The sequence below is a fragment of the Lissotriton vulgaris genome, chromosome 12 (assembly GCF_964263255.1).
Source record: "Lissotriton vulgaris chromosome 12, aLisVul1.2, whole genome shotgun sequence".
Taxonomy (NCBI): Eukaryota; Metazoa; Chordata; class Amphibia; order Caudata; family Salamandridae; genus Lissotriton; species Lissotriton vulgaris.
In genome coordinates, this window is record NC_141700.1 from 39055345 (window position 1) to 39083141 (window position 27797).

General features: G+C 47.0%; 1 protein-coding gene across 13 annotated transcripts in view; it reads left to right on the top strand.

The window, feature by feature from the left end:
- Positions 1-27797, top strand: part of MYO9B (myosin IXB) — a 384903-nt gene that overhangs the window by 196735 nt on the left and 160371 nt on the right. For all 13 annotated transcript variants that reach the window (XM_086946942.1, XM_086946951.1, XM_086946943.1 and 10 more), the window contains exons 8-13: positions 748-837; positions 14557-14673; positions 15524-15658; positions 17375-17496; positions 18452-18593; positions 24794-24989. In XM_086946942.1, coding sequence (XP_086803068.1) covers positions 748-837; positions 14557-14673; positions 15524-15658; positions 17375-17496; positions 18452-18593; positions 24794-24989 — 802 coding nt within the window. The remainder of the gene's footprint in view (positions 1-747; positions 838-14556; positions 14674-15523; positions 15659-17374; positions 17497-18451; positions 18594-24793; positions 24990-27797) is intronic.

Sequence of the window (27797 nt, forward strand, 5' to 3'; positions counted from 1 at the left end):
AGGTGAAATGTTATGCTGGTGGAGTGGGCGCCCCCCCTGAGATGGCATCGCGCCCCCCCAGGGGGGCGCGCCCCACAGTTTGAATAACTCTGGTCTAACAAGATCTGGAGATGTCCTAGCAGACTATAACCACCAGAACGAATTATGTGGAGTTTGGCTACCGCAAGCCATTCTCTACCTTTCTCTTTGTAAGCCATGTGGACAGCTTTGTAAAGTATGTGATTCCAGCAATCTCTGTTCTGAGTTTTTATCTTAAGTTTGCTTTTAGATGTTGCTGGTGTTAGTAGCTCTGTGTGTGTGTGCGCGCCCATGGTAATCACTATATATTAATTTGCTGCAGCATCAAGTTTTGAAATGTAAAATAAACCATAATTGTGGTAATAAGGTTTGTTGTGATATGACTTCCCATGATGTCATGGGAGGGGAACATATACTTTTTATATTACTTCTGCTGCCATTGTTATCTTAGTGGAATGGTGCCAAAATTGAGCACCTTGTTAGGCTGGTGCAGAATCAGTTCTTTTCAGCATGTCTTTTTCTGCATAACTGGAAGTGTCCATTGGTGCTGGCTTGTGATGTACGAAAGTAGTGTAGAGGGAAGAGCATGACTTTCATGTGCAAAATTTGCTAATGGATGTCTAGCTGATGAGTTGTAGGAGGGCATACGTGGATAAAAGAGCAAAGAGCAAATAAATATTCTTTGCGGAGTTAATACGCGTTATCTTTTTTCAAATTGGACAATTCTAGGTGAAGCGGGAGATGTTGGTGGAAGCGCTAACGAAAAGGAAAACTGTGACAGTTAACGAAAAGCTTATACTGCCTTACAGCCTAAATGAGGTGAGTGCGGGTGCTTCAACTGCAAAATCCTGATTCACAAAGGCAGGCAAACCGATTTTTCCATGGAGATTAGAGGCCTAAAACTGCGACAATGTCTGCTTATTGTACATATGTTTCTGTAGTGGTGTCTGCTGATTGTGCATATGTTTCTATAGTGGTGTCTGCTGATTGTGCATGTTTCTGTAGTGGTGTCTGCTGATTGCGCATATGTTTCTGTAGTGGTGTCTGCTGATTGCGCATATGTTTCTGTAGTGGTGTCTGCTAATTGTGCATATGTTTCTGTAGTGGTGTCTGCTGATTGTGCGTATGTTTCTGTAGTGGTGTCTGCTGATTGTGCGTATGTTTCTGTAGTGGTGTCTGCTGATTGTGCATATGTTTCTGTAGTGGTGTCTGCTGATTGCGCATATGTTTCTGTAGTGGTGTCTGCTAATTGTGCATATGTTTCTGTAGTGGTGTCTGCTGATTGTGCGTATGTTTCTGTAGTGGTGTCTGCTGATTGTGCGTATGTTTCTGTAGTGGTGTCTGCTGATTGTGCATATGTTTCTGTAGTGGTGTCTGCTGATTGTGCATATGTTTCTGTAGTGGTGCCTGCTGATTGTGCGTATGTTTCTGTAGTGGTGTCTGCTGATTGTGCATATGTGACTTACCATAGCGCGGGGACACGCCGGTGCGCGCAACCAGGCGCTTCATAAATTTCCCTTATTATTATTATTATTATTATTAGTGGTGTCTGCTGATTGTGCATATGTGTCTGTAGTGGTGTCTGCTGATTGTGCATGTTTCTGTAGTGGTGTCTGCTGATTGTGCATATGTTTCTGAAGTGGTGTCTGCTGACTGTGCATATGTTTCTGTAGTGGTGTCTGCTGATTGTGCATTTATTTCTGTAGTGGTGTCTGCTGATTGTGCATATGTTTCTGTAGTGGTGTCTGCTGATTGTGCATATGTTTCTGAAGTGGTGTCTGCTGACTGTGCATATGTTTCTGTAGTGGTGTCTGCTGATTGTGCGTATGTTTCTGTAGTGGTGTCTGCTGACTGTGCATATGTTTCTGTAGTGGTGTCTGCTGATTGTGCATTTATTTCTGTAGTGGTGTCTGCTGATTGTGCATATGTTTCTGTAGTGGTGTCTGCTGATTGTGCATATGTTTCTGAAGTGGTGTCTGCTGACTGTGCATATGTTTCTGTAGTGGTGTCTGCTGATTGTGCATTTATTTCTGTAGTGGTGTCTGCTGATTGTGCATATGTTTCTGTAGTGGTGTCTGCTGATTGTGCATTTATTTCTGAAGTGGTGTCTGCTGACTGTGCATATGTTTCTGTAGTGGTGTCTGCTGATTGTGCATTTATTTCTGTAGTGGTGTCTGCTGATTGTGCATATGTTTCTGTAGTGCTGAGGGCAGATGGACCAAGTGGCCATTACAAATAATTTGAACATCCATTGAGATTTTATTTTGTAATTCAACACACACTTTTATGCCAAGGCAGTGAAAATAAATGTGGTCCAAAACCTGTTATTTATAGCAACGATACCAATACACATACATTACTACAGTGCAAATGTCAAATTCGAGTTTATTACCACAGTACAGTGAAAATGACTCACAGATTGCATGTAACAATTACTTTGCACATGGAAATAACTATCCTAATAGTTACGAAGCGTCTTAGGTGTGATTTCCCATACTGTTCAAATTCAACCCCTTGCTTCCTAGTTTGTATAAAATATATTTTGTTAAAACGCGTACACTTAAAAAAAATACCTAGGCATAAATCCTATATGCAGGTGCGCAGAGTACAATATACAGTTCCATTGTTGAGCATCATGACTCATTTGCACCTTTGCCTCGTGAGTCGTGGCCCCTCCACACATTCCACAAGGGTAATAAATAGTATGTTACACTCTGATCATCTGCAAATATAGTATAAATGTACTCCATTTTTCATAATTGAGCAAGCACGTATGCCTTGATCATCCACCCCTTCATGGTGCTGAAATGGCACAAAACACTCCATATTTTAATGGGATGGGGATGGAGAATAAGAGAAGTTTTTACATGTAAACTGTGTTTTTAGCATGTGTGACTGTATATACACATGCTCTGCATGCTCCTTCCATCTAGTAATGGCCTCGGACGTTGCAAGCTGTTTTTCTTTTAAATAAATGTTTTGAGTCACGGATGGCACTGTGATTACCCCAGTATTGGAACTTTCAGAGATTCCCATGCTTTGTATCACGCCCCATCGTCGGAATGGGAGCCTCGGTAAATAAAAAATCATCATAACCATAGAAACAAAAGAGAAACCAGGCCTAGGCCTCATCTCATTTTGTAGCATATCACCCTCTTTGTGTAAAAGAGCACAAACTTCTCTCAACAACCAATCAGAACAGCCTCACCACATAGAACCTTCCTGAGAGAGCCTCAGAGCCTCAGATTTTTCTACTGCACGTTGTGCTAGGAAGTCTCCACTGAGCTCTGCTCAGTTTTTCATTCTATTCAACTTATTTATTTATTTATTTTATTTACGTCATTTTTATAGCGCAACAAATACCCTGGGGTGTCTCGGCGCTGTGGAACTACTGGAGTCAGCCATCCTCTTACTGGTTAAACAACCATGTTTTTAAGAGCCTGCGGAAGCTCATCAGGTTCGGGGCAGTTTTGATGGCCAGTGGCAAAAGATTCCAAAGTTTTGGAGTGGCCACAAGGAAGCGCCTGTCTCCCCAGGTGGCCGTTCTTGTGCGTGGCACAGGGAGGAGACTGGTGTTGGCCGATCTTAATTGCCTTCTGGGAGTATACAGCTGAAAAGCTTTGGTCAGGAACCTGGGTCCTATGCCATGTACTGCCTTATATGCAATGCAGAGGGCCTTAAATTTAATGCGGCTCTCAACTCTCAGCCAGTGGAGCTGACGAATGCCAAGAGTGGTGGATTTGCGGCGAGGAATGTTTAGAAGGATCCTGGCAGCCGCATTCTGGATGGATTGCAGCTTAGTTATGACACGCTTCTGGGTATGAAGAAAGAGAGCGTTCCCATAATCTATTTTAGAGAAGACTAAGGTGGAAACCGGAGTCTTCCCCGCTGAGGAGGGGAGATAAAGTAGTAGTTTCTTAATTTTTTTAAAAATAAAGAATGATGACGAGACAACCTTGTTAGTGTGGAGATCAAAAGCCAGCTTGCTGTCAAAAATCACTCCCAGATTTCTGGCTATTTCCACTGGGACAGGTGGATGGCCGAGCTTTTCCGGCCACCAACTAGGGGACCATTTGGGGAAAGTTTTCCGAAGGTCATAATCTCGGTCTTGTCCGAGTTGAGCCTAAGACAATTCGAGGCCATCCAGGTACTGACCTCAAGCATAGCTCTCTGGAAGGTGGCTGCCACAGTCAGGCCGTCCCTGTGGATACCCAGAACCAGCTGGGTATCATCTGCGCAAGATATAAGCCGTACCCCATGGGCCTTTATTACCCTCGCTAAGTCCGCTACATAGATGTTAAATAGCATAGGACTTAGCGAGGAGCCTTGTGGGACTCCACAAGGGAGTGCAGAGATAGGAGAGTAGAAGTCTCCCAGCCTCACTGTCTGGGTACGGTTTACCAGGAAAGATGAGATGAGATCCCTGGCCAGACCGTTTATCCCCAGGGCTGTGACACGGTCGACTAGAGTGACATGGTCGACCGTGTCAAAGGCCGCTGACAAATCCAAAAGGATGAGGACAGCCGCCCCTCCCTGATCCATGATCGCCCTGATCTCATCAGAGGACTTTATCGAGGCGGTCTCTGTTCCATGCCCTTTCCTAAAACCAAACTGCGTTTCGTCGAGAAGTTGGTGGGTCTCGACGAACTCTGAGAGCTGTCTATTCATCAGGAATTCGCATACTTTGGCAGGAAAGGGCAGACACGCAATGGGTCTATAACTGGCGACAGCTGTAGGGTCTAGGGAAGGTTTTTTTTAAAAGGGGTTTTATAACAGCCTTCTTCCATATACTGGGAAAGTGGCCTGTCTGAAATGCAGTATTGCAGATCTCCATGAGGGGGTGTGAGATCACTTCTGTGAGTTTTGGCATCACAGAAGGAGGGCAAGGGTCCAGAGGGGAGCCCGATTTGATGGTAGAAATGAGTTTGATAACATCATCATGTGAGGCAGGTGAAAAACATGGAAAGGAATCATGATTGTGATGGGAAAGTACTTCTTTCACAGTACCGCCTCTGTGTTCAGTTTTGGTATCCCCTTCAAATGATGCATATATATCTGCCACCTTTGTGGTAAAAAAAGTAGATAGTTCATTACAGAAGGTCTGTGAGGGCTCGACTCCAGGGCCAGTGGAGGGTGTGGACAGAGTCGTGACAACAGAGAACAGCTCTCTAGCAGAGTTAGCAGCGGTCTCAATTTGCGCCGAGAAGAAAACCGTTTTTCGAGCCATAATCGCCTTTTTATAGATCATAAGGGCATCTTTATAAGTTTGTCTGGCTATGGGGCAGTAAGCTTTCCTCCAGCGCCTTTCTAGATTCCTACAGTGTTGGCGATGAAGTCTAAGATCTTCATTGTACCAGGCGGCCGAAGGAGATGCTCTGTTAGGTCTCGTGAGTTTCTCTGGGGCCACTAGGTCGGCGGCACTTTGGATCCAATCCTGGAAATCTGAGGCTGATAGTGCAGGAGTATTTCCTCCCTGAGGACAGGAGGAGGCCAGGAAATCTAGCATCTGAGGGATATCTGCGTTTTTCCAAGCACGAGTCCCTTATAACTTATTACTTCAACTTCAACTTCAAACAACGTCTGACAAAGAGAAGAAAGCTTTATTCAGATCCTGTGCATCCTGTGGGAAAAAGAGACTTTTTGTGGAAGATAAGCATGACAGCTATATTTACTGCTTATATCCTGACCACAAGACCACAGATTGCAAAATATGTAGGACTTTTTCTACAAAGACTTTGCGAGACAGAGAGGGCCGGCTGTTGACCTGGCTTCAGAAGATGAAGACTCTGAAAGAGGTTCTCCCTTCTGATGAGGAGGATTCTGCGTCTGTCTCGACCTCCAGGAGATCCAAAAAGAGGGGTAGGTCTTCTGCCTCTACTTCTAATGAGCCTCCTGTTAAGACCTCTCATAAGATCTCTGATAGGTCTGAGATGGTCAGTCCCATTAAATCTCCTCACCGAGGTGAAAAGGAGAGGCTGGGACAGGCTGCTGAGATGGACACAGCCAAAAAGGACAACAAGGAAGTTCCTGCCACTTCTCAGAAGTCCCATAAGGAGAAAGACGGCAAAAACCCTCTGCAGTCTCTTCAGAGACGAAATCTGAGAAAAAACAGCGTCCGTCGACGACGAAAATGACTGGTACGTCGACGACGATTACTTCTTCTAAAGCTTCAAGTGCTCTATTGGCGCCGTCGACGGGACCGTCGACGGTGGTGGCATCGACGCCTTTGACTTCGTCGACGTTTAAGGTACCTTCATGTTCGTCGACGGTGGTTTCTGCCTCGTCGTCGTTAGTGATGTCCTCGAAGATACTGTTGACGGCTGTTTCGGCGACGAAGACTACGACGACGTCGACGACGACTCCGTCGACGACTCAAAAAATGCAGCTTCTAATACAGAAACTTCGAATAACACCGGAGATGACATCTCCTCGACGTGTTTCATCCTTGCCTCCAACAATGCTGCTGGATGATGAGTTTGAGGAAGAGGAGGACAGAGGTCAATATGGAGATGCCTACAGTCCTTCAGATTTAATTGTCAAGTGTCAAGAGACTGACACTGAAGAATACTATGAACATCACGATGACCCAGGGTTACAACATTATGCTTCTCAACAGCAGCATCCCTCGGGCATGGGTCAAGACATGGTAGCCATGCCTGCTTCTCTTGTTTCTGATCTAAAATTGATGCTGCAGAATTACAGGAACAGGTTTCCACCACAGTCTACAGTGCAGCTAGAACTACCTGCTACTCCGGTGGTACCTCCTACGCCACCAGCTGTCATACCAGTGGTCTCACGGACAATAGACCCTGAACCTCGAAGAGACATCAATGAGGAAGTAAGGGACGATGATGATGATGACGATGATCAGGGTAATCCATTATCTGATCCTTTGCAAGACCCAAACTTGGATCTCGATGAAAGTGGGTTGCAAGATCCGGATGTTGTGGGAAGGGACACGGCGGTGTCTCCACCAACGGATATTGGGGGGTTCCATGACCTCATGGAAAGGGCAGCGAAGAGGTTTGGACTGCAAATTACAAAGGAACAGTCTGAGTGTTTCTTTTATGACTTTAAGGAGGAATACAGGAAGTCAGTTAGGTCCATTCCCATAATTGAACATGTGTTGGATGAAGGAATCAAGATCATGCAAAATCCGGCCACAGTCATCCCTGTTCTTCCGCGGCTGGAGAAGAAATATAAAGCCCCGGAGGGCAGTCCAGCGTGTCTCCTTGGACAGCCTAAGCCTGATTCTGTGATCTTGCAGGTGGCACAGAGCAAATCCAAAAGCCCATCAACGCCTCTGACTACACCTCCAGACAAGGAAGGGCGGCGTTTGGATAACGTGGGTAAAAGATTTTCCTCCATGGCCAGTCTTCTTGTCCGGGCAGCGAATGCTCTGGCCATTCTGGGCAGGTACGATCGCCAAATGTGGTGCGACTTGGAGCCATTTGTGGAACAACTGCCGGACATAGCGAAGGAGGAGGCCAAGAGAGTTCTGTTGGAGGGAGAGAGATCATCTTCGGAAGTGATTGATTGTGCGATGGACATCGCTTCCACTGGCTTTCGAGCTTTAGCCGGTTCGGTGGTATTGCGCCGTCAAGGCTGGCTGCGAGCTACCTGGTTTCATCAGGAGGTCCAAAACAAGATCCTGGACCTCCCATTTGATGGTGAAATGCTGTTCGGTAAGCATGTTGATGACTCCCTTCAAAATATCAAAAAGGACACGGACACGGCTAAGTCCTTGGGATCGTTGAACTATCGGAAGGTCCCTTTCAAAGGAGCGAGAGGCAAGGGTTTCTCTGCTTATAGAGGCAACCAGCAAAGATATTCAACGCAGACTTCACAGTCTTACAAGACTCAATATTCAAATCAACGGCAAGGCCAATCGACGTCTTACTCTCGCCAATCTCCGAGATGGCGTCAAAATCGCCAGGGTCGCTTCAATGCTGAGCGACAATAGCGGCCTCCTGGCTCTTTCTACTGTTCCTCCCCTGACAGTTACATCAGTAGGGGGCGGGATATATTTTTGTCTGTACAACTGGGCAAAAATAACATCAGACCAGTGGGTCCTGAATATTGTTCAGAGTGGCCATACGTTGGAGTTCCAAGATCTTCCTCCAACCAGAGCTCCGGGCGCCAATCAATCAAGACATCTGGATCTGCTACGCCTCGAAGCCCACCAGCTTTTCATCAAGGGGGCAATAGAGCCGGAACCTCTCTCTCAGAGGGGCAGAGGTTTTTATTCCAGGTTCTTCTTGGTTCGAAAGACGGCAGATACTTGGCGCCCCATTTTAGATCTGCGAGAGCTCAACACTTATCTCATCAAACTGTCTTTCAGGATGGTCACTCTCCAGGATATTCTTCGTCTACTGAACCCGGGGGACTATATGGCGTCCCTAGATTTGGAAGATGCGTACTTCCACGTACTGATCCACCCAGCTCACAGGCAATATCTATGCTTCACAGTAGGCAAGAGCCATTTCCAATTCCAAGTTCTTCCGTTTGGCCTTCGATCGGCGCCACAGATTTTCACAAAGGTGCTGGCACCAGTGGCGGCTTTCCTCAGAAAGCAATCCCTAGAAGTTTTCCCCTACTTGGACGACTGACTAGTCAAGGCTCCATCATCCAAGAAACTTCCAAGGCCATTTCAACTTGCATTAATTGTTCAGCCACCTGGGCCTTCAGCTCAACGAGAAGAAGTCAGTTCTTCGACCTTCCAGGTCCGCAAGATTCCTAGGGGCCATTTTAGACACGGATCTTTGCAAAGCTCGTCCTTCAGACGAACATCAGCACAAACTGATGCTCTCAGCTCACCAGGTGCAGGAAAAGAAATCCCTGTCGGTTCGGTGCTACAAGTCCCTGCTCGGATCGATTTCATCTTGCATACCATTAATACCGCATTGCAGACTGCGGATGCGTCCTCTGCAAGAGGAGCTAGACAAACAATGGTGCCAGGCAGAGGGCTCGTTCAATGACAACATTTTGGTTACACCGCAGATGAAAAAGGCATGCGAGTGGTGATTGGTGAAAGAGAACATCGCCGAGGGACTAACATTCAGGATTCCACCATCTCCTGTGATCATAACAACGGATGCCTCGTTAGAAGGCTGGGGAGCAGTCTCCAAGAACTTCCAATCAGTGGCCACTGGGGTCCAGAACAGCACCAGTGTCACATCAATTTGTTGGAACTGACAGCCGTTCGGTTAGCTTTGCAAGCTTTGTCTCCCGAGAGTTCGAAATCGCACAGTGCTGGTCCGGACGGACAATAAGACGGCCATGCACTATATCAACAAGCAGGGGGGGGGCGAGATCACAAGCTCTGTCCAAGGAAGCTCAGGGACTTTGGAATTGGGCTATTCTTCACAAAGTCACTCTGCAAGCGGAACACCTGCCAGGCTCTCCCAATATTACAGCAGATGCACTAAGTCGCCAAAGACAGGCGAATCACGAATGGGAATTGAATCAGTCAGTTCTAGAGAAAGTGTTCTCAGTCTGGGGAAGACCAACCATAGAACTCTTTGCGTCTCCGGAGAACGCCAAATGCCGGTTCTACGCAAGCAAGGAACACCATCAGGGATCCTTGGGGAACGCGCTTTCCATGGCTTGGTTTGGCGCATTCTTTTACGCTTTTCCACCAATTCCTCTCATTCCACGAGTGCTCCCGAAAATCAAGACGGAGCCATGCAAGATGATTCTCATTGCTCCAGCGTGGCCTAGGCAGTTCTGGTACACAGAATATCTTCTACTTTCTCAGGATCGTCCGATTCGCCTGCAACTAGTTCCATCTCTGTTATCAAGGGATCAAGGTCAGGTGCTCCATCCGGATCCGGGGTCGCTGCATTTAACAGCGTGGCTCCTGAATACAGAGAATTCCGACATCTGAATCTAACCAAGGAGTGTAAAGAGGTTTTGTCCCAGGCTCGAGCACCAAGTACTAATAAGACGTACAAAGCAAAATGGAAGAGTGGTGTCAGAGAAAACGTCTCCATCCTTACAAGTCTCTTCCTCATCAAATTTTGCCATATATACTATAATTGGCTAAGTCTGGTTTGGCTCACTCTACAGTCAAGGTGCATCTGGCAGCCATCTCAAGGTTCAGGCGAACTTAATCAGGTCCTTCCCTATGGTCTTCTAGAATTATTAAACAGTTCTTGAAAGGCCTGTTTCGGATGTATCCTCCAGTTCGTCCACCTCCTCCAATTTGGCAGCTCAACCTAGTATTGGCTCAACTGTTGAAGGCTCCGTTTGAGCCTATTCACAAGGCGGACTTGAAATTCCTTTCGTGGAAGGTAGCCCTTCTCTTAGCCCTAACATAGACTAGGAGGGTTAGTAAGCTTCAGGCGCTGTCCATAGTGGAACCTTTCCTTCAATTCAAAATAGATGTTCTTATCCTTAGAACTAATCCAAAGTTCATCCCCAAGGTTCCGTCCGAGTTCCATATGAATGAACCCTTGATTCTGAAATCTATTTTTCCGCGGCCTTCGACTCCGACGGAACGAACATTGCATTCTTTAAATGTTCAAATATGCTTGAAATTCTATTTGGAGCGCACTAAGTCCTTTAGAAGGTCATCACAGTTTTTTGTCGCCTATAGCGCTCCACAGAAGGGATGTGCTTTAACAAAGACAAGCATTCCCCGCTGGATCTCCAGTGCAATTCAATTCTGCCATCAGGAAGCAGGCAAACCTCTGGGCGGAAAAGTTAGTGCGCATTCCACAAGAGCGGTGGCATCTTCGGTGGCTCTTTTTTCGGGAGTCATGATCAAAGACATATGCAGGGCAGCAACGTGGAGCAGTACTCATACCTTCACGAAGCATTACTGCCTAGAATCTACAGGATAGGACGATGCGGCTGTTGGTCAAGCAGTCCTCCGGAATCTGTTTCAGTGAGAGGTGAGCATTCCCTACAATCCCTCCTTCCTGTATTGCACATTTTGTTTCAGTGATGTCTTTTCTTTTCTTATGGTAACAATTGATCAATGTTAACTGTAATCATCGCTAGTAGGCATGTGATTCTCTATATATGACAAAATCTGCTTTGGTGATTTACTGCTAGCTATTCTGATACAAATCATGGGAATCTATGAAAGTTCCAATACTGGGGTAAGAAAACAAGTTACTTACCTGTAACTTTGGTTCCCCTGTATTGGTAACTTTCATAGATTCCCATGCGCCCACCCGCCTCCCCTGTGAAAGCTCAGCCTATTTTTACAGAGAGTGGCGGTTGCACAACGGCTACGAAAATCTGAGGCTCTCTCAGGAAGGTTCTATGTGGTGAGGCTGTTCTGATTGTTTGTTGAGAGAAGTTTGGGCTCTTTTACACAAAGAGGGTGATATGCTACAAAATGAGATGAGGCCTAGGCCTGGTTTCTCTTTTGTTTCTGGAGAAGTGTGGCTCAGGGGTTAGAGGCGGCAGACCCGGAAGCTGAGATCGGCCCTGGACCAGGGTTCAATTCCCCGCCCCGACGGGGGTTGGGCTCAACAATTCTACGGACTCGATAATTCTCGCTCCGGTGCCTACTCGACTCACGGGTTCACACTCTGCGACTCTGGGCAATAGCTTGCTTAATCTCCACAACGGCCCCTCGCGGCGGGATGCCTGGCTTTCACCTTGTGGATACCCTGCCGGGGTATCTCACAGGGGAATACCAGGACGGGTTCCCTAAGCAAGCGCATAGATGCCTGCGATGTGGGCGATTTGCGCTATATAAATACATGTACATGTACATTTCTATGGTTATGATGATTTTTTATTTACCGAGGCTCCCATTCCGACGACGGGGAATGATACAAAGCATGGGAATCTATGAAAGTTACCAATACTGGGGAACCAAAGTTACAGGTAAGTAACTTGTTTTCCTCTTCCATTTGTGGACAATGCCCATGGGTACTGACTCTATTTTAGATTGCTTTGTTCCTCCATTGGGTTCAAATGTGAAGTTTGACGTGTCTAATACATTTGTATTTGGCTCATGCGGTAAAACGGACTCATCAACTGCGTTTCATCTTGTCGACACTTTCTGGAGGCTGACACCTAGCGGCTGAGACACTGATTGCTGGGCCCCCGCACCCTTCTGGTGCTTTGTGGGCCGCATTCACTGACTTTTGACACCAGAGTATGTGTGGCTTCAGGAGTGGTGGAAAGGAAGCCCTTCCAGTACTGCTTCTGAAGCCATGCCAAGTACCCATGGTTGGATGGTCATGAGATCTGTTACACCTGCCTCTCCCAGGACCACTACGATGCCTTGCTTGACTCTTGCCTTGCCTTCTGTTGGATGAAAACCTTATGGTATCAAAGGAAGAGGCGTTGAGCGCACAGCGAGATGCCACAGCAATCCACCGCCGATACCTTCATTATCTTCAGAAATCAAGACCCCTTTAGCACCGAGGCAGGTAGGAGAGGATGCCGGCCATTCTGGCATTCGGCCACACCAGGAGCAGCATTCCAATGGGATTTTGGCTTCAAGCCCATTCCACCTTGAGTGCCTCCGACACCTTCGAGCTCTAGTCCGTGGCACTGGATCTGAAAAGGGCCTGTCCAAGGGGCGTCGATCTCTCCAGGCTGTCAAGCACCACACTGCCCAACGCCACCGACAAGCCTGGACTCTACTTTAAGCCTAAGCCCCTGTTGACTCAGAAACCTGCGTTGACATAGAGAACACCATTGACAACCGGCTCAAAGGATTCTGAGCAGCTGATCCTACAAAAACTCTGGCAAGGCAGAAGTGCTTGTCTATTCATCCTCTCACGGTAATGACACATTTTTTTTTCCAGCATGGAATCACGTTGCGGTCGTTACAACAACCGTGTTGTGATTCCGCATACCATTACTCCGCAAGTCAGAACAAGGACTTGTGGGGCGGGGGTGTTGGATTTAAAATCCAACACCTTCCCTAGTGTCCGCACAGACTGGAGTTGGAATAGTAAATTATACTATTCCAACATCCAGCCCCCCCCCCCCTCCGCAAGTCATTGTTCCGACTTGCGTAGTAATGGTATGCGGAATCACAATGCGGTTGTGGTAACCACCGCGTTGTGATTCCATGCCGGAAAAAAGACTGCGGGACAAAGAGCTATATTCTCCTCACAGGGAATTAATTTGGCCAAACCACCCCCAAAAGAGTTGGCTAAGACTTAGAGGAGGAAGCCATATTTGAGGCTGCCTCTGATCTGATGCCCAAGAGATGTAGAGACAGGGGCACCAGCCTGCCACCTGGCGCTCCACCTCTACCACTGCCACCAATTCGCCAACACCTCAATTGCCTGCTCACGCTAGTCACCCCTACTGCCTCTGCCAGATTCACCTGAGGAGTCGCACACATTTAATCCAATACAAGAGCGCCTTTGATCTGCTAATCCCTATGACACCCCCAACGAGTAATGGCCTACAGATAACCCTTGAGGCAACTATAATGCAAATCCCCATTCTAATCCAGACCTCCGTCACTACACCAATGGTACCACAGCGCACCACAAGGTCCTTCAACAGGCAGCTGCTTTTCACAAGATGGACAAACATGTCCTCCATGTGGAAGATGATTTCCTTGTTGAGACACTCTTGAAATCTGAGAGGACGGTGTAGTTCCTGCCCATGCTCAAGGGCATCCTTAAAAAATGTCCCTGAGACATTCTAGAGCCCAAGGGCAGTGAAGAATTATAAGCCCTCTCTTAGTGACTTGTCTATATCTGAGGCCATATCCCCCCTTTCCCCCCAACTTGCTAGTCGTCCATGCTGCCCACATATGAGACTCTGCTCAGGTCACAGCTCCATCAGGCTCCAACCTGCTAGGATAGATCCCAGTGGGGAAGACGCTGGAACTGATTAAGCATCTCTCTGAGGAGTTCATGTAGAGGGGGGAGTGGATGATGTTGGAGGGCAAGTCCATCTCCAACGCCAGCATCCGTTGAATGCCGTTGACACTGCCTCCAGGGGGCTTAGCACCAGCATACTCCTCAGACTCTGTACAATGTATTTTTTACAAATACTTTCAACCTGTTTGTCCCTGGGGACCTGAAGGTTTTGGACCAATATATTATTTAATTTTCAAATAGGTGCTGTCATTCTATTGCATGTTTCACTATTGCCAAGGCTGCAACACTCAGAGTTGATTTGTATGTTAAATGTCAGACAGGGTTCTTAGAACCAGGTTTCCAGCCCCACTGCACGTACTCAAAAAAGGTAGTTACATTACTTTTTTTGTCAAACTGCTATTTGAATGTTTCACGATCATAAGACATGCCATGTGAAAAGAACGGTATTGGCTACTGAGTGAGCAACATACACTGGCACTTTTTATGTACATTTCCTTTTCTGTTTTAAAATTATTTATACTTTACTTTAGATCAGTCCACATCGGACTGTGTGTGTGTACAGTTTCCACGTCCTGTTGAATGATTTGTACTGTCAGTGAGGTGGTACAGAAATAGGGAGTTATTTTTGGGCTGAGGTTGATGTATAGGAGGAAAGGTTTTAGAGGCACTGCAGCTAAGGTCTGTCACACTCGCTTGAGATTTTTTGCTCTGCTTTTGTCCGCAGGCGATCACTGCCAGGGACTCGATGGCCAAGTCGTTGTACAGTGCCTTGTTTGACTGGATCGTCTTGCGAATCAATCACGCTCTTTTAAACAAGAAGGACATGGAGGAATCAGTTACGGTAAGTACAGGACCGTTTAGGGTTCCAGTCTGACTTGGCAAGAACCTAATGCTGCTAGGTCCTGCAGCATTTGAACCACTGCCTAAGAAAATCTCACTGTCAGTCTCATGGCAAATGTTCAGGTGATGAGCCAAAGGCTACAGTAATAGATGTTTCGTAATCTCATTCTGTCCTCCAACGGACATGCTTCCGAAATGGCTCTAGACTTCTTTTGGGTGTGCATCTTTGGCAGTGGAGAGCAAGTCCTCATTTTAGCTTTATCCACAGTAGCTGGTTTGTGTCTACAGATCCACAGATTTTAATCTGAAGTCTCATTGTGAGGTTTGTGTCCATCAACCTCTAGAGTTGGTGATAACTAAACCTCAGTAACTTTTGAGGGACTTTTAGTTCTTTTGGTCTCCTTCATGGTTAAGTGCTTTATCGGAGTAAGCAAGAGGCCAAACATTTAATTGAGGGGTTGGGAGATGGATGCTGAAACCGTGTAGTAGAAAGATTAAACCACTAAAAAAAGTTGCCATTTTGCTTTTTCTTAACCTTATTATTGAACTGACACTTGGACCGTGTCATCTGGTCACAGAGCTCGATGGGGACACCTTTCCAAGTCAGAGTGGGACTCTTTTAGCCTCAGGACTTCCACCCTGAGAGCAGCAGTTTTTATTCTCAGTGATAAGGTGAGTCCTATTGGGAATTTCCAGATTGCATCATCCATGGAAGATACTTCACAGATCCCCCAACTGTGTTTCGGGGAAGATTAGAAGTACGTCGAAGAATTCATATTGCATGTTGGCATTGTGATATAGCGGTGAACTGTATTTCCTAGGCTCTAATTCCAGTCTTCTTTTCCAACCAGTGTTTATCAATTGGAGTCCTTGACATATTTGGGTTTGAGGATTTTGAAACAAACAGTTTTGAGCAGTTCTGCATCAACTACGCCAACGAGCAGCTACAGTATTACTTCAACCAGCACATCTTCAAACTGGAGCAGGTAAAGAAGCAGTGGCAGGTCTCCGTCTTCCCAATATATACTGCTACCGTCCTAGGGCTGCAACTGCGTCTGGCACACTTCCTTTGTAAAATTGCTATTGAGCAATGAACTCGGAACGAGTTGTCCGCCGTCTTGCCCCACACGCTGCTTCGCCGAACTCATCCGAATTACCCCCCAGACGTTTTTGAATGCACATGAAGCAAGCAAGCAATACCTGACAAGTCATGCAATTTGCATTAAACTTGAGTGGAACCGCTGTAGGCACATTATAGCCTTGATTTTTATACACATTTATTTATTCTTTCACTTTTTGTTATTAACATAAATACAATTCTATGACAAAACTAGTGAAACGTGAATAAGGTGGGGAAGTTGTGCCCCCGTCCTGAAGAAGGAGCTCTGTCTCCGAAACATGTGGACGCACACAGGAGGTACTGTCCATTAACACAACAGGTCCAACCTCGCACTTCACTTCTTTTAATAGTACCAGTCCGGGGTTATTAATAAAAAAAAATTCCAACAAACCCACGAGCCAGGTATCTTTTTAATCCTTCACTATATCCCACCACTCACATAAAATATCCCTTATCACATGCACCACACATAGCCATAACTATAAGTGCTCCCGCGTAGTCGTAGGTCGTAGCACGCCGCATCCCGTTAGAGGGGTGCGAAGACCCCTATGATGAAGCATGACACCAAGGGGCCTTTTGGTGTGTGAGGGGTATTTTACAAAACACTAAGTGCTCCCATACCACTGTTGCGAACACTTCCCCTACACCCCCAGTAGGATTCCTTTTGTTTATGTAACTAAGTCTGTGTAGTAAGAATCCTGCTTATTACTCTAACTCCCCCTCCTGTTTATTTGTACACTTCCTTTGTAGACTGGTCTGGTGGGCTGGTGGTCTTGGCCAACCAATAGATAGAAATCTACGGTGTGCTTTACACAGGAAGCTTAGTGCTGTGGCTCATTCTGCCTTATCCGCTCGCTGCTCTCCTAGTTTGGCGTCCCAGGGGGAAACATAAGGTGCCATAAGTTCACACACAGTTACACATGGCTGAACTATGGTTTTTTAGTTCATATCTTGTGGCTTGTGCGGAATCCACCCCCCACCCCCAGCCGTCTCCTAGACCACCACCCTTTTCTACTGGCTTCTCTGTATCAGAAGAGATTTGTGTCTCTCATCGAGATCCCCAGAGAGACAGCAGAAGTGATCTGCCACTTTTCGCCCACAGTCACTGACCCTGACCAGTGCAGATGCTGCATGTCTGGGGAGTGACTCACAGCAAATTGTGTTTAGTTACAGGCGGGGAGTGAGTGGGCTACCCATCCAAAGTACATGCTGCAAATTGTATTAGGCCTTAAATAGGGGACTGTAAAACTGCTGGATTGGGCACCATTGAGGTGGAAAGTCTTCAAGTGTACACTTAATAGGTTAGCTAGAAATTATGGTCTGTGGATTGAGCACTTCTGCATAGATCTGTTTGCTACCTGCTGGCCATGGGTAGATGTCTCAGCAGCGCTACCCAAGTCTTCCGTCTTTTTAAGGATTTGTTTTTAATGTTAAACTGAGCGCCATTGATTGACTGTTTAGAAAATATTACTTCAAGGTCATTTCTGTGGCCCCGTAGAGATTGGAAGGTGGTATAGATCCTAGCAGTCCTTCAGCCGGCCACAATCAACTTCCTAGGCTAACCCTCCTTTTGTTTGTGCAGGAGGAGTACCAGAAAGAAGGAATCAGCTGGCACAACATCGACTACACGGATAATGTTGGTTGCATCCATCTAATCAGCAAGAAACCCACGGGCCTGTTCTACCTGCTGGACGAAGAGAGCAAGTAAGGCAATTAGTCCCTCTCCTACAGGCAGGTTTACTCTGTGTTGACTGCAGCCATGGCTCAGAGAGGGGGATTCTTGATCTGGTGACTTAAGTCTGCTTTGCGAGCGGAGCAGTATGTGTACATTGCCGGTGCAATACTTGGTTTGGATTATGCTCTGTGACAAGTGCAGAATTTGGTCTGCTGCTGCAAAACCTTCTTTCCAACTTCCAGCCGGAGGTTAGGCATTTATGGGTTAAGTGTTAGCATGGTTTGTGTGTTGCCATGCAGTGTGGGCAGCTGTAACAGGAGCACATTATGGCTGTGCGTTCGTTAGGAGGTATACCTATCTTTTTCATTATTTGTAGCCGCTGATGACAAACCCTTTCTCATTCACCAGTCGATGGGACATTCACCCTGGTTATGTACCAGCCATGCCTCATAGCTTGGCCGAATTCAGGCACTGAATCGTGGGGCCACACTTTTAATTTAAAAAAACACAACTCCGTTACTTGCTGCACTTGTACCCCGTTGTATTGTGTAGCTTAATGACACCAGTACTTGAATCTGGTACCAAATAACATATATAGTTATGAATAATATTTGTACTGTCGCTTCGGTGGGGCCTAAACGTTCTTTATTGGGGCTCTGTGTTGTACTAAGATGTAAAGGTAGTTCTTCCCTCTTCTGGTCTTTCACATTAGCAGTTGTATTGAACTTTTAAGAGAAATTGTGATTTGGGGGCTTGCATGTTTCTGAGGGTGTCTAAAGAAGTACGTTGGTGCTGAAATTCTGCTTATTGTGGATACTGCTGGCATGTCTTGGGTTTCTAATGAAGTCTACATGTGAGATGGCAGGATTCTAAGAAACAGCACCGCCTGAGAGCTTCTCCTTCCCACTGCACTCCAATGGATCCCCACAAGTCTCTCGAGACCCAGAATAGGCTTCTGACTAATCCTTTCTCCTTTGTTTCTAGTTTTCCGCATGCCACTTACCAGACCCTGCTGGCAAAGTTCAAGCAGCAGCACGAAGAAAACAAATACTTCGTGGGCACGCCGGTCAAGGAGCCAGCATTCATCATACAGCACTTTGCGGGGAAAGTAAAGTACCAGATCAAGGTGGGTTGCAGAGAAGCTGACACTGCTGTTACTGGCACAGACTTGCTTGACACGGTCATAGCCGAAACCGCTGACACTGCCATTTCTCATCATTTATTATCCTTGTTCTGTGTATTTAAGAATTGTTCATGGTACATTTAATGGGGCCGCATGTTTTGTATTGCACTGTAGTGCATTAAGCTGGTTAGTGAGTGCATGTGGGTCCAGCCACGTGATTTGGTCTTATTTATGGGTGCGTTAACCTTTGTGCACAATTGAGGCCAGACTATTAGTCCATTAACCTCCACCTGTTTGCTTTTAAGTTAGGCAAGGACAGGAAGATGACTCTATAGTAAAAGGCAGTTTTTTAGGTCGAGCAGACCTAACGCTCAATGCGTGAGCATTGAGGGTGTCTGCTTCAGACCTATTGTGGCCCGTATTTAGGAATGTGGACACGAAACTGTGACGAGCGTCTTCCTTCGCAGTTTTCACCGCGGGAGCGCGCGTCTGACCCGCGCATGCGCAGCGACCCGCGCAGAGTAACTCACAGCCCTTGCTCACACATCACACAGACGCAGGCAGGCAGCCCCCACCCCTCTGCATGCACGCACGCACACACAGGCGAGCGCATTCACACGCAGGCACACACATACAGGCACACAGACACTCGCTCACACACACCCCCCTCCCCCACAGTCACACGCACGCACACATACATACAAAGCCCGCCCGCACTCGCGCGCGCACAGGCTTTCCTCCCCCCCCCCCCCCCCCCCCCCGGTCATCAAGCCACTCACCGGCTTCCTTCGTGCGGCGGCTCTCCTCAGCAGCAGGACTCTTCTTCCCTCCTTCGGCACGGCTCCGTCCAATCGCGGCTCTTCCGTGGGAGGCGGGGTAGGCTCCCGCCCTCCTACTTCCTGTTTCCTGTTGTCGCGCCGGCCTGCCTGACTTCCTGTTCGCAGGCCGGCAGAGTGACGGCGGTGATTTGCGGTATTCATTTATTTCGTTATTTATGCATTTTTTTAAATAGTCATCAGTTGTTCAGAACTCCGGCTTATGCTTAAATCTGCTTTAACGCTCCGAACCCTTTCATTTTTTGCCTTTTAACTCCAGACTGCAGTGCCCTCCCCTGTCTGGCTCCACCACACCACCCTCTTGCTCATCTCCCCCGTGGTGACGGTCGGGCAGGAATATCCCGGTGCAGCGGCGCGGCGTTTATTTTGGGGGTTGGGATCGTGTGGCTCTGCGATGCGAGCGGTGCCGGCTTTTTGCAGTGCCCTTAGCGGTGCAGGGGGAGCGAGGATGGGGGAGGGCCGTGCAGTTGTGTCATGCTGTTTTGGGAGAGGGTTGTATAGTGGTGCTCAACAACGGCAAACTCGGGTTTCTGCATCTCTGCGCGGTGCTTCAGGGCGTCAGTCGCTTTTGAACGGGTTGACTTGGCTAGTTGGTGTTGGGACCTCGGCTTGGGACTGGGGTGGACGCAGGTGGGCACATTTCTGCTCCAATGGGTGCCACCAGTGCCCAGGACTGGGCTCTGGAGGCCGGTCCTCTTCCGTGTTTGGCAGCTGCCTGGGACGGAAACACAGCGTCTGATCGCAGGTCGGGCAGGTAGCCAGCTCGTCGGTGGCTGGCAGGCTGCAGGGCCGTGTCCTTACTTGCCAGGCCGCCCTGTTACTGCAGCCGGGGGCTAAAGGAAGTCGTAGAGCGGCAGGAGAAAGAAGCGGTTATTCTGGCCCCAGTATCCACCTATTGTTAAAATGTTAAGAGCCGGGACGTGCCAAACTTAAAACCACCGACAGCGGTATGGCGTCCTGTGGTACGAATAATGCTCAGAACATGCTTAATCTAAATAGAGAGCACAAGCGAACCATGCGAGCAGAATACTGGCATGAGAGCCCCAGGGGCGCCTTTCAGCGCCTCAGTAGATGAATGCCACTCGAACATTAATTTTGGCAAACGACATCAGAGCTGCTTGGTATGCCATTACTCTTTCGGAAATGTGTGAGGCAGGAGCTTCTGTGCACATTAAACTGGCTATAGTGACGCCCTTGACCGGACGATGCCGAGCGATTTGTTAGTTATGTTTTTTTCTCTCCCGTTAAACCATATTAGTCTACTGCAAAATGTGGAAGGCTTACTTCTTGAGAGCTCAAGTAGCGTCAATGCAGAAAATCATAGTTTTAGAATCCAGCTTAGTGTTTGAAGATTTAGATGCAACACAACTCTCTCACGCAAAGCGGGTTCCTTCGGGTCTTTTATTTTTTATTCCAGACTTGCTTCTACTGCTCCATTTAAAACAACATAAGTTACAAATAATAAACACGGAGGCGTTAATTATGAAGCGGTCTTTTACGACCTGCAAGAGGTTAATTATCAGAGGGCACTTACAAATACCTTTATAATGAAAAAAAATCACAAATTACAGCTGAACCCTTAATGGTTGTGGCAGACCTAGCACAGTCGGTTGTAGCACAAACGTGGGCAAAGGGAAGAGTCTTTTTCTACCTTCTTTACCAGACACTATTTAAGGTATGGGATTATAGGTGAAAGAAAAGCCACCTAAACGCTGTTCTTTTTAAACCTGGTTTAGTTTGCGGTCGATATGTTTCGCTGAGACATCTGGACCCATGTTATCTTTAACTCCCAAGGGCCAGTGACCCGGGCGGCAGGTGGACACGATGCGCGTGGCCCTTTCACAAAAGAGAGGGGTCAAACGGAGCTGTGCTCTTAATCAGACATTTATGCTGTTTTTAAGCGTCCTTCCCTCCAACATGCATATCATGAAAGGACACCCCATTCTCACGATTACCCATAATAATATTCATCCTTCAGATGGCCGTCTCCGACCACAATGATACTGCCCGACATGTAACCTCAAAGCGCGCATGATTCCCACCAGCGTCTTCTACAGGTCAAGATTTCCTAGAAGAGGTCTCTATCTGTGGATACTCCGAAACTGTGTATTCAGCCATCCCTACACCAAAGAACTCACCCATCTCTTAATAAAGACCCCATCTCTCCATTTAAGCATCTTGACCTGTACCTAAAGGTGATTAGGTTTATAGCGGGTGCCTTATACGATTCATAAATAAAATATGCAATCTCCTTATCAACCAAGAACAAATGAGTGATTTTTTTTAATGAAGAGTAACCACTAATATGATGGCTGGAACCAGTGAACTCGGGAAAGTTCTATGCAAGACGATGTACCACAGGCAGGATGCAAAAAGTGCCTATACAGGTCAAAGGTCACATGATTCAGATCAAGTCAGTGACGTTATTCCACCAAAATCACAGGGAGAGCGAGAGATTGGTAACACCCGCTCCTTGACCACTCATAATCTCATGCATCACATCACATGACCTTTGTCCCTGATGGCATTTACAGAAAGTGACATCACAGAGGTCATTGACTATGATGAAATTGCAGAGGTTATAAATCACATTATGCCTGGGCCCTGGACACTTTTCAAAGCAGAGCTGTCCAGGCGGTGTTATTGGATGGAAGGGACGAGCAAGGGATGTCGACGGATGACGTCAGTGTCACCCGCCTGGAAGTCAGCTGCGTGAAAGCTTGCACGGTGCTTTGATAAATCACGTAAATACAAAACATGTTGCGTTACAAATGCTATAGGTGTCACATTTGCAAAAGGTAAAAGTATTGGCATTGTAAATGACAAAGCTAATTATTTGGCTATTTTCAAAACCAACACATAAATAAAAAAAAATGTCATTTACAATACCAATAGCTCAAACTTTCCTAATGCGAGACCTATTGCATTGCAAATGCTTGTTCTACTTTCTGTCCCTGCCATTTCCCTTCTGATAAAACCAGGCATAGCAAGGACAGTGCCAGGGGTGCCATAGGATATGCCAGGAGTAACAGCGGCTACTGTGGTTGCCTTTAACTACATCCAGGCTGATCCTGTTGCCCCGGCACACTGTTTATGTCACCAAATGAAGTGCCCCAGGGGACATCATTTCAATTGGTATTTGCTTAACAGCAGCAAGATAACCGAGGTCAAGCTGAACTGCCAATACTAAAAGATGTAATGTTCCTATAGCTCCACCTGCCTCTCACAACTATACTTCTCTTCACTGGTGCACGGCCATTCTTTTAAGTGTGATGTACGTCCACTTCCACACTTTTCGGTGGAACAACGAAAACTATTTGCACAAAAAACAGGCACTCTGCAGAGATGCGAAGCATTGAAACCGCTTTCAGTTTCAACTGCCTTCTAAGGTGATTTGTATGAAAAGCTCACAAAAGGGAGGCCGTAGTGTTCATTTCTCAAGTTTACTCCCTGAGCAGCCAAATTCTCAGGGACGCGATTCAGGTCCCAAGGTGGACTACAAAATAAAATAACCTGTCTTGCACTTTGCTTTTCTCTATGGCGAGTTGCATTGAAATCTGAGCTTACTTCTGAACCTGTGTCTGCCTTTCCACTGGCAGCTTCTGGAGATATCAGTTTTTCGATGTGAGCTTGTGCAGCTGTGCTTAAGGGAAAACAATGACCCCGCACCCTATAAGCAATGTGGGGAATGCGGGAAGAGGACGGATGGCACTTCTACTTAACTTTTTAGCTTTTTTGTCTCTGTCCTTCTTAAAGTCAGGCCAGCTGTCTATTTAAGGGGCTGAAAGGAATTTACTTGGAGAAAGTTGCTAGAATTCCCTACCCACAAAACAGGTAAGACATTCTGTACGTTTCACTAGAATCTGAGCTATAATAGTTTGTTGAGAAGGCAGTAGCTGGCCTCTACCTTTGGTGGATATACACTGTAGGAACCCCCCTGGTCTAGGAGACCAGGGGTCTGCAGAGCAACACAAGACGTGGAGTACCTCTATTCAGCTCCCATATGTCTCATCAGCTCGATAAGCAAACGCAAGGACAACCAAAAAGTTGAACGAATGGGCTAGGTGGCACAGAACGTGAACTCTAAAGATACCCGTTTACAAAGGTGGTCCCTGAGGATTGGAAGTTTAACAAAGGACACTCTTGAATTATTGTGTAAAGGGCTGTGGGTGATGGTGTTCAAGGTTTCTCTTCAGTGTGTCTCTTCTCATCTAGGCGGTGGCGTTTCTGGGTGCTGTGATTAAAAAATCCCAAGTATTCAGGCACTCCTTCACCAGAGTCAGAGATGTGCAGAACTCTTACCTTCATCCCTTCTCATTTGCTGGGGTGCTGTTTTTCTTGCATCTCAGTTTAAAAAGTGTAAAGTTGTCACTGAAAATGCAGAGTCCCCATTGGTTTAAGTTAGTAAGGAATCTCTTTATGTTAAACCAGTGTGGTGGCTACACTGGGATATCAGGGAGATGAGTTGGCCTAATGGCTAGGTCGGTCGACCTTGAATCTGTGGAACTGGGTTTGAGTCTCTGCAATGACTCCTGAGATTCTGGGCAAATCACATAATCTCATTGTGCCTAACAAAAATGAATGTGTCCTCATGTAACTCAACTGGTGCTATGTAAAGCGCTCTGATACCCGATTCGGGTCAAGTTAGCTCTAATGAAAATTGTAAATAAATAAGGGGGTCGTTTCATTGGTTAAAGAGTCCTACATTGTGGGGTTTGAGGTGGTATCATGAGTCCCCTTGAAAAACAAACCTCTGCTTTGAACAGAAATAACTTGAAACATCCGCCCCCAACACTAGATGGCCGGAGTGTACAAAGCATGTGAATCTACAGCACTACAAGATCTAAATCAGTTGTTACAGGTAGGTAACATCTCCCGGTGCACTTCATTGGTTAATGCAGGGTGGCTACCCTGTCGGTAGCATGGTGAAAAAAAATTGACATACTTGAGTTGGGACTCTGCTGGGAAGCCTGATACTGTGCCTCTGGTGTGTAGCTTGTTGGAATTCAGTCTGTGAAGTCAGTCCATCGTTTGGCTTCTGAGTGAGTGGTGATAATGTGGATAGTGGGGGGAGGGATGCCAGTGAAGAATCTCCTTCGAGAAAGACCACTGTCTCACTCTGTCATATAGTAGCTCCCTGCTAGTGCTAGACTTTCAGTGAGAGAACAGAAAGGTTTTGTGAGCTTTCTGAAAGTGGCAAGGAGATGGATGGGAACCTTGCAAGAAGTCAGAAGTGGTTTTCAAACACAAGGTGTGGCTATTTAATATGTATGCTCCCTCTGCCTAGGCACCTCGATTTGGGGTCATTTGTTTCTGTGAGTCACCCATTTGGCCCATATGCTGAAAGCTCTTTGTGCTTCCCTCCAGGACTTCCGGGAGAAGAACACGGATTACATGAGGCCAGACATTGTTGCGCTGCTGAGGAGCAGTGATGGTGCTTACATCCGCGAGCTGATCGGCATGGATCCGGTCTCTGTGTTCCGCTGGGCGATTCTCAGGGCAGCAATCCGGGCGTTGGCTGTATTCAACGAAGCTGGCCGGCAGAGAGCCCAGAAGACAGCAGGTACTGCCCAATGTGCCAAAATAAAATGTAAGTCCTCACTGACAAGGAGGACTTGGGTCTTATTCAACCTGTACCCTGAAACTCTTGTGTTTTTTAGGCTGAGCCCGCAATCAGGAAAGTAGGAGATTCTCACTGCATTTGAATGCCTGTGACAACCTGAAAGGGCGGGTGTAGAGTCTGTAACATGTCAGCCTAGCATTTTAGGGAGTGTCCTGTCTTACTGATAGCAAGCCCATCCCTTTCTCTTCTTTTTATTTTGAAGTCACAAGCATTTCTTAAACCATTGTCTCCCTATCTCTTTTCGTAAAATGAATCCCTTAGTCAGACCAAGTTGTTCAGCAGCTAATTCTTCACACATTTGTTTGGGGTTCTTCACCCTAGATTAAAACCCTTGTATGTTGTCTGTTAAAAAACCAGGCTGTCATATTTGCCCACCACATCATGGTGTAGTAGCAAACCAGCTGCCACTCAAATCCTTGCTCACTGTATCCTTGTTTTTGAAACAATATAGCGCTCTGCAGACTTTGGCTGGGCGCTCGCTATAACCATATATACACCTACTTAAACAAGACTTATCAACTCTGCCAGCCAAAATAATCTGGATAACCTTCAAATGTATACAAATCATTATTTTCTTGCTCTCATTGGCATATGTTTATGATTTCAGGCTATTTTTATGCATACACCTCTCCTTAAACCAATGAATTTTCCAAAGATGGTAAATCTGTCATTTCAGGGTAGCATTTCACCTTAATTTTCTTTACAAACCTGTGAAATTTGGGGGGCTTGAGTGTGAGAAGTTGGCCTGATATATGATGCTCACTAATTCTAGTGATCACCTTGTATCAGTCCAAACAACCCTTATGGTGATTGGTTGTAAAGTCACCCTTATAGACCAGCTATCCTAATGGTAGCATGGACAAAGCAGTCTTAGGCTAAACTCTTTGGCATGTGAAGCCAGCTGTTTTACCACATATAACCCCTTGAATACCAAATGAAAGGACACCACACAGGTAGTTATGAAAATAAACAAGATATTTATTAACTAACAAACACCTCTGAACTCTTTATGAGATCAGAGGGCTAAGCACATGACAAGACTCTTAAGAAAAAAATACGTTAAGATGCACAAGTTACAGTGTTGCCCTAGGGGCGCAACAAACTATATACTAAGTAAATGGTATAAGGAAGTCGATTAAAGGAATGGAGCTGTCCAGAAGCTGTAGGATCATTGGGACTACACTATCCTAACTTTAGGTAAGTAATAGGAGGCCCACGGAACGCGTGTGCAGAGTATGAACTCACACGCGAGTTGCGTGACAACGTCTATGGACAGTACAGTTCAAGAAAAAGGTGAGTACGGACAATCCTGACTAGATAGGACTAAAACGCCTGTGAAACTGGACACTAGGAGAGTCAATCTACCCTTGAGCACCAAAATGCTCTTGTTACCTCACCCACGGGCTGCGGGTGCATAGGTGCGAAGTCGTGTCGGGTTTCTGCGTTGAAGTCTATGGAGCCTGAAAGAAAAGATGCTGCAGGCGACCAGGAGGAAGATGTCCGGTGTGATCCAAGGGTGGATCAGAGATGCTGAAGACCGGAAAGTAGAGGGGACAATGTTCAAAGTCACTAGCCAGTGACTGGAGTGGAACCAGGAGTGGAACCAGAGGCTGTTGTCGCAATCAGAGTGTATGCTTGACTCTGCAGCCGCGTGGACCAGGTGGTGTCTTCGACGACCAGGATGGAGGCACGAGCTGTCCCTCGCAGGCTCTTGGTGTCGGCGGTGTCGGATCCGGATTTGGAGTCAACAGGCCTTTTGCAAAGGCAACCCACGCGGTGAGTGGAAAAGACGTCTGGTGCGTACCAGGAGGGTCCGGGATGCCTCTCTTTTGGAAGGAGCAAGGGCCAGGCTGCAGCAACCAGACCAGCGGTGTTGATGTCATGGATCGTCGTCTAGGAGGCCACTAGCCTGCCGGCAAGTGACCAGACAACAGGTCGAGCAGCAAACAGGCAAAAGGGCCTCACGCAGATGCTGGAGGGCTGGTCTTCGGTGCAGTAGCTGCTCGGGGCTGGGGCTTCTCAGTCCCCAAAGCACTTGGTCGAGGATACCTCAGAAGTCGTGCTGGAAGCGAAGTGCAGTTTCTCCAAGATGGCCGGTCCCACGTGTCTCATCGCACCCACGGATCTCAGCTGTGCTGCAGATGTAGGTAGAGGTCGAAGAGGTCTGGAAATCCGGGTCTCGTTGGGCTCTGAAGTCTGGATCCTCGAGGGAAGACGACAAAGTGAAGCCGCTGGACGCTGATGGTGCCTGCTTGTGGAGGGTGGACACTCCTTGCCCACAAGGGAGATTTCTTCAGTCTTCTTGGTAGAAAGTCGAAGTCCAGAGTTTCTTCTTGCAGAATTTCAGTTCAGGATTAATCTGATTTGGAATGGGACCAGCTCCTACCTTTATCCTGCTAAAGGGGGCTGTACTATCACTAGGTCCCTCCTATGGGTGGGACCAGGAAGGGGGGTGGTTACACCCCCTATCCTTTGTCCGGTCTTGCGCCAGAGCTGGGGCTGGAGAGCCCCAGGAACTGGTTTAGACCGGTGTATGCACAGGGACACCTTGTGTGCCCCAGGCATGTCTCTTTCTTTTCAGCCCTGTCCTACCCAATACACAAAATCCTGTCTGGGGTGGTGCTAGCACCTCCCAAGGCAGGACACCCTTTGTCCAAGCCTCCCTCGCTGGAAGGACTCCCAGCAGCAGGAGGTCAGATTTGTGTCTGTGGTGGCAGCATCCATTTTGTGATGCTGAGGCTCGCGTTA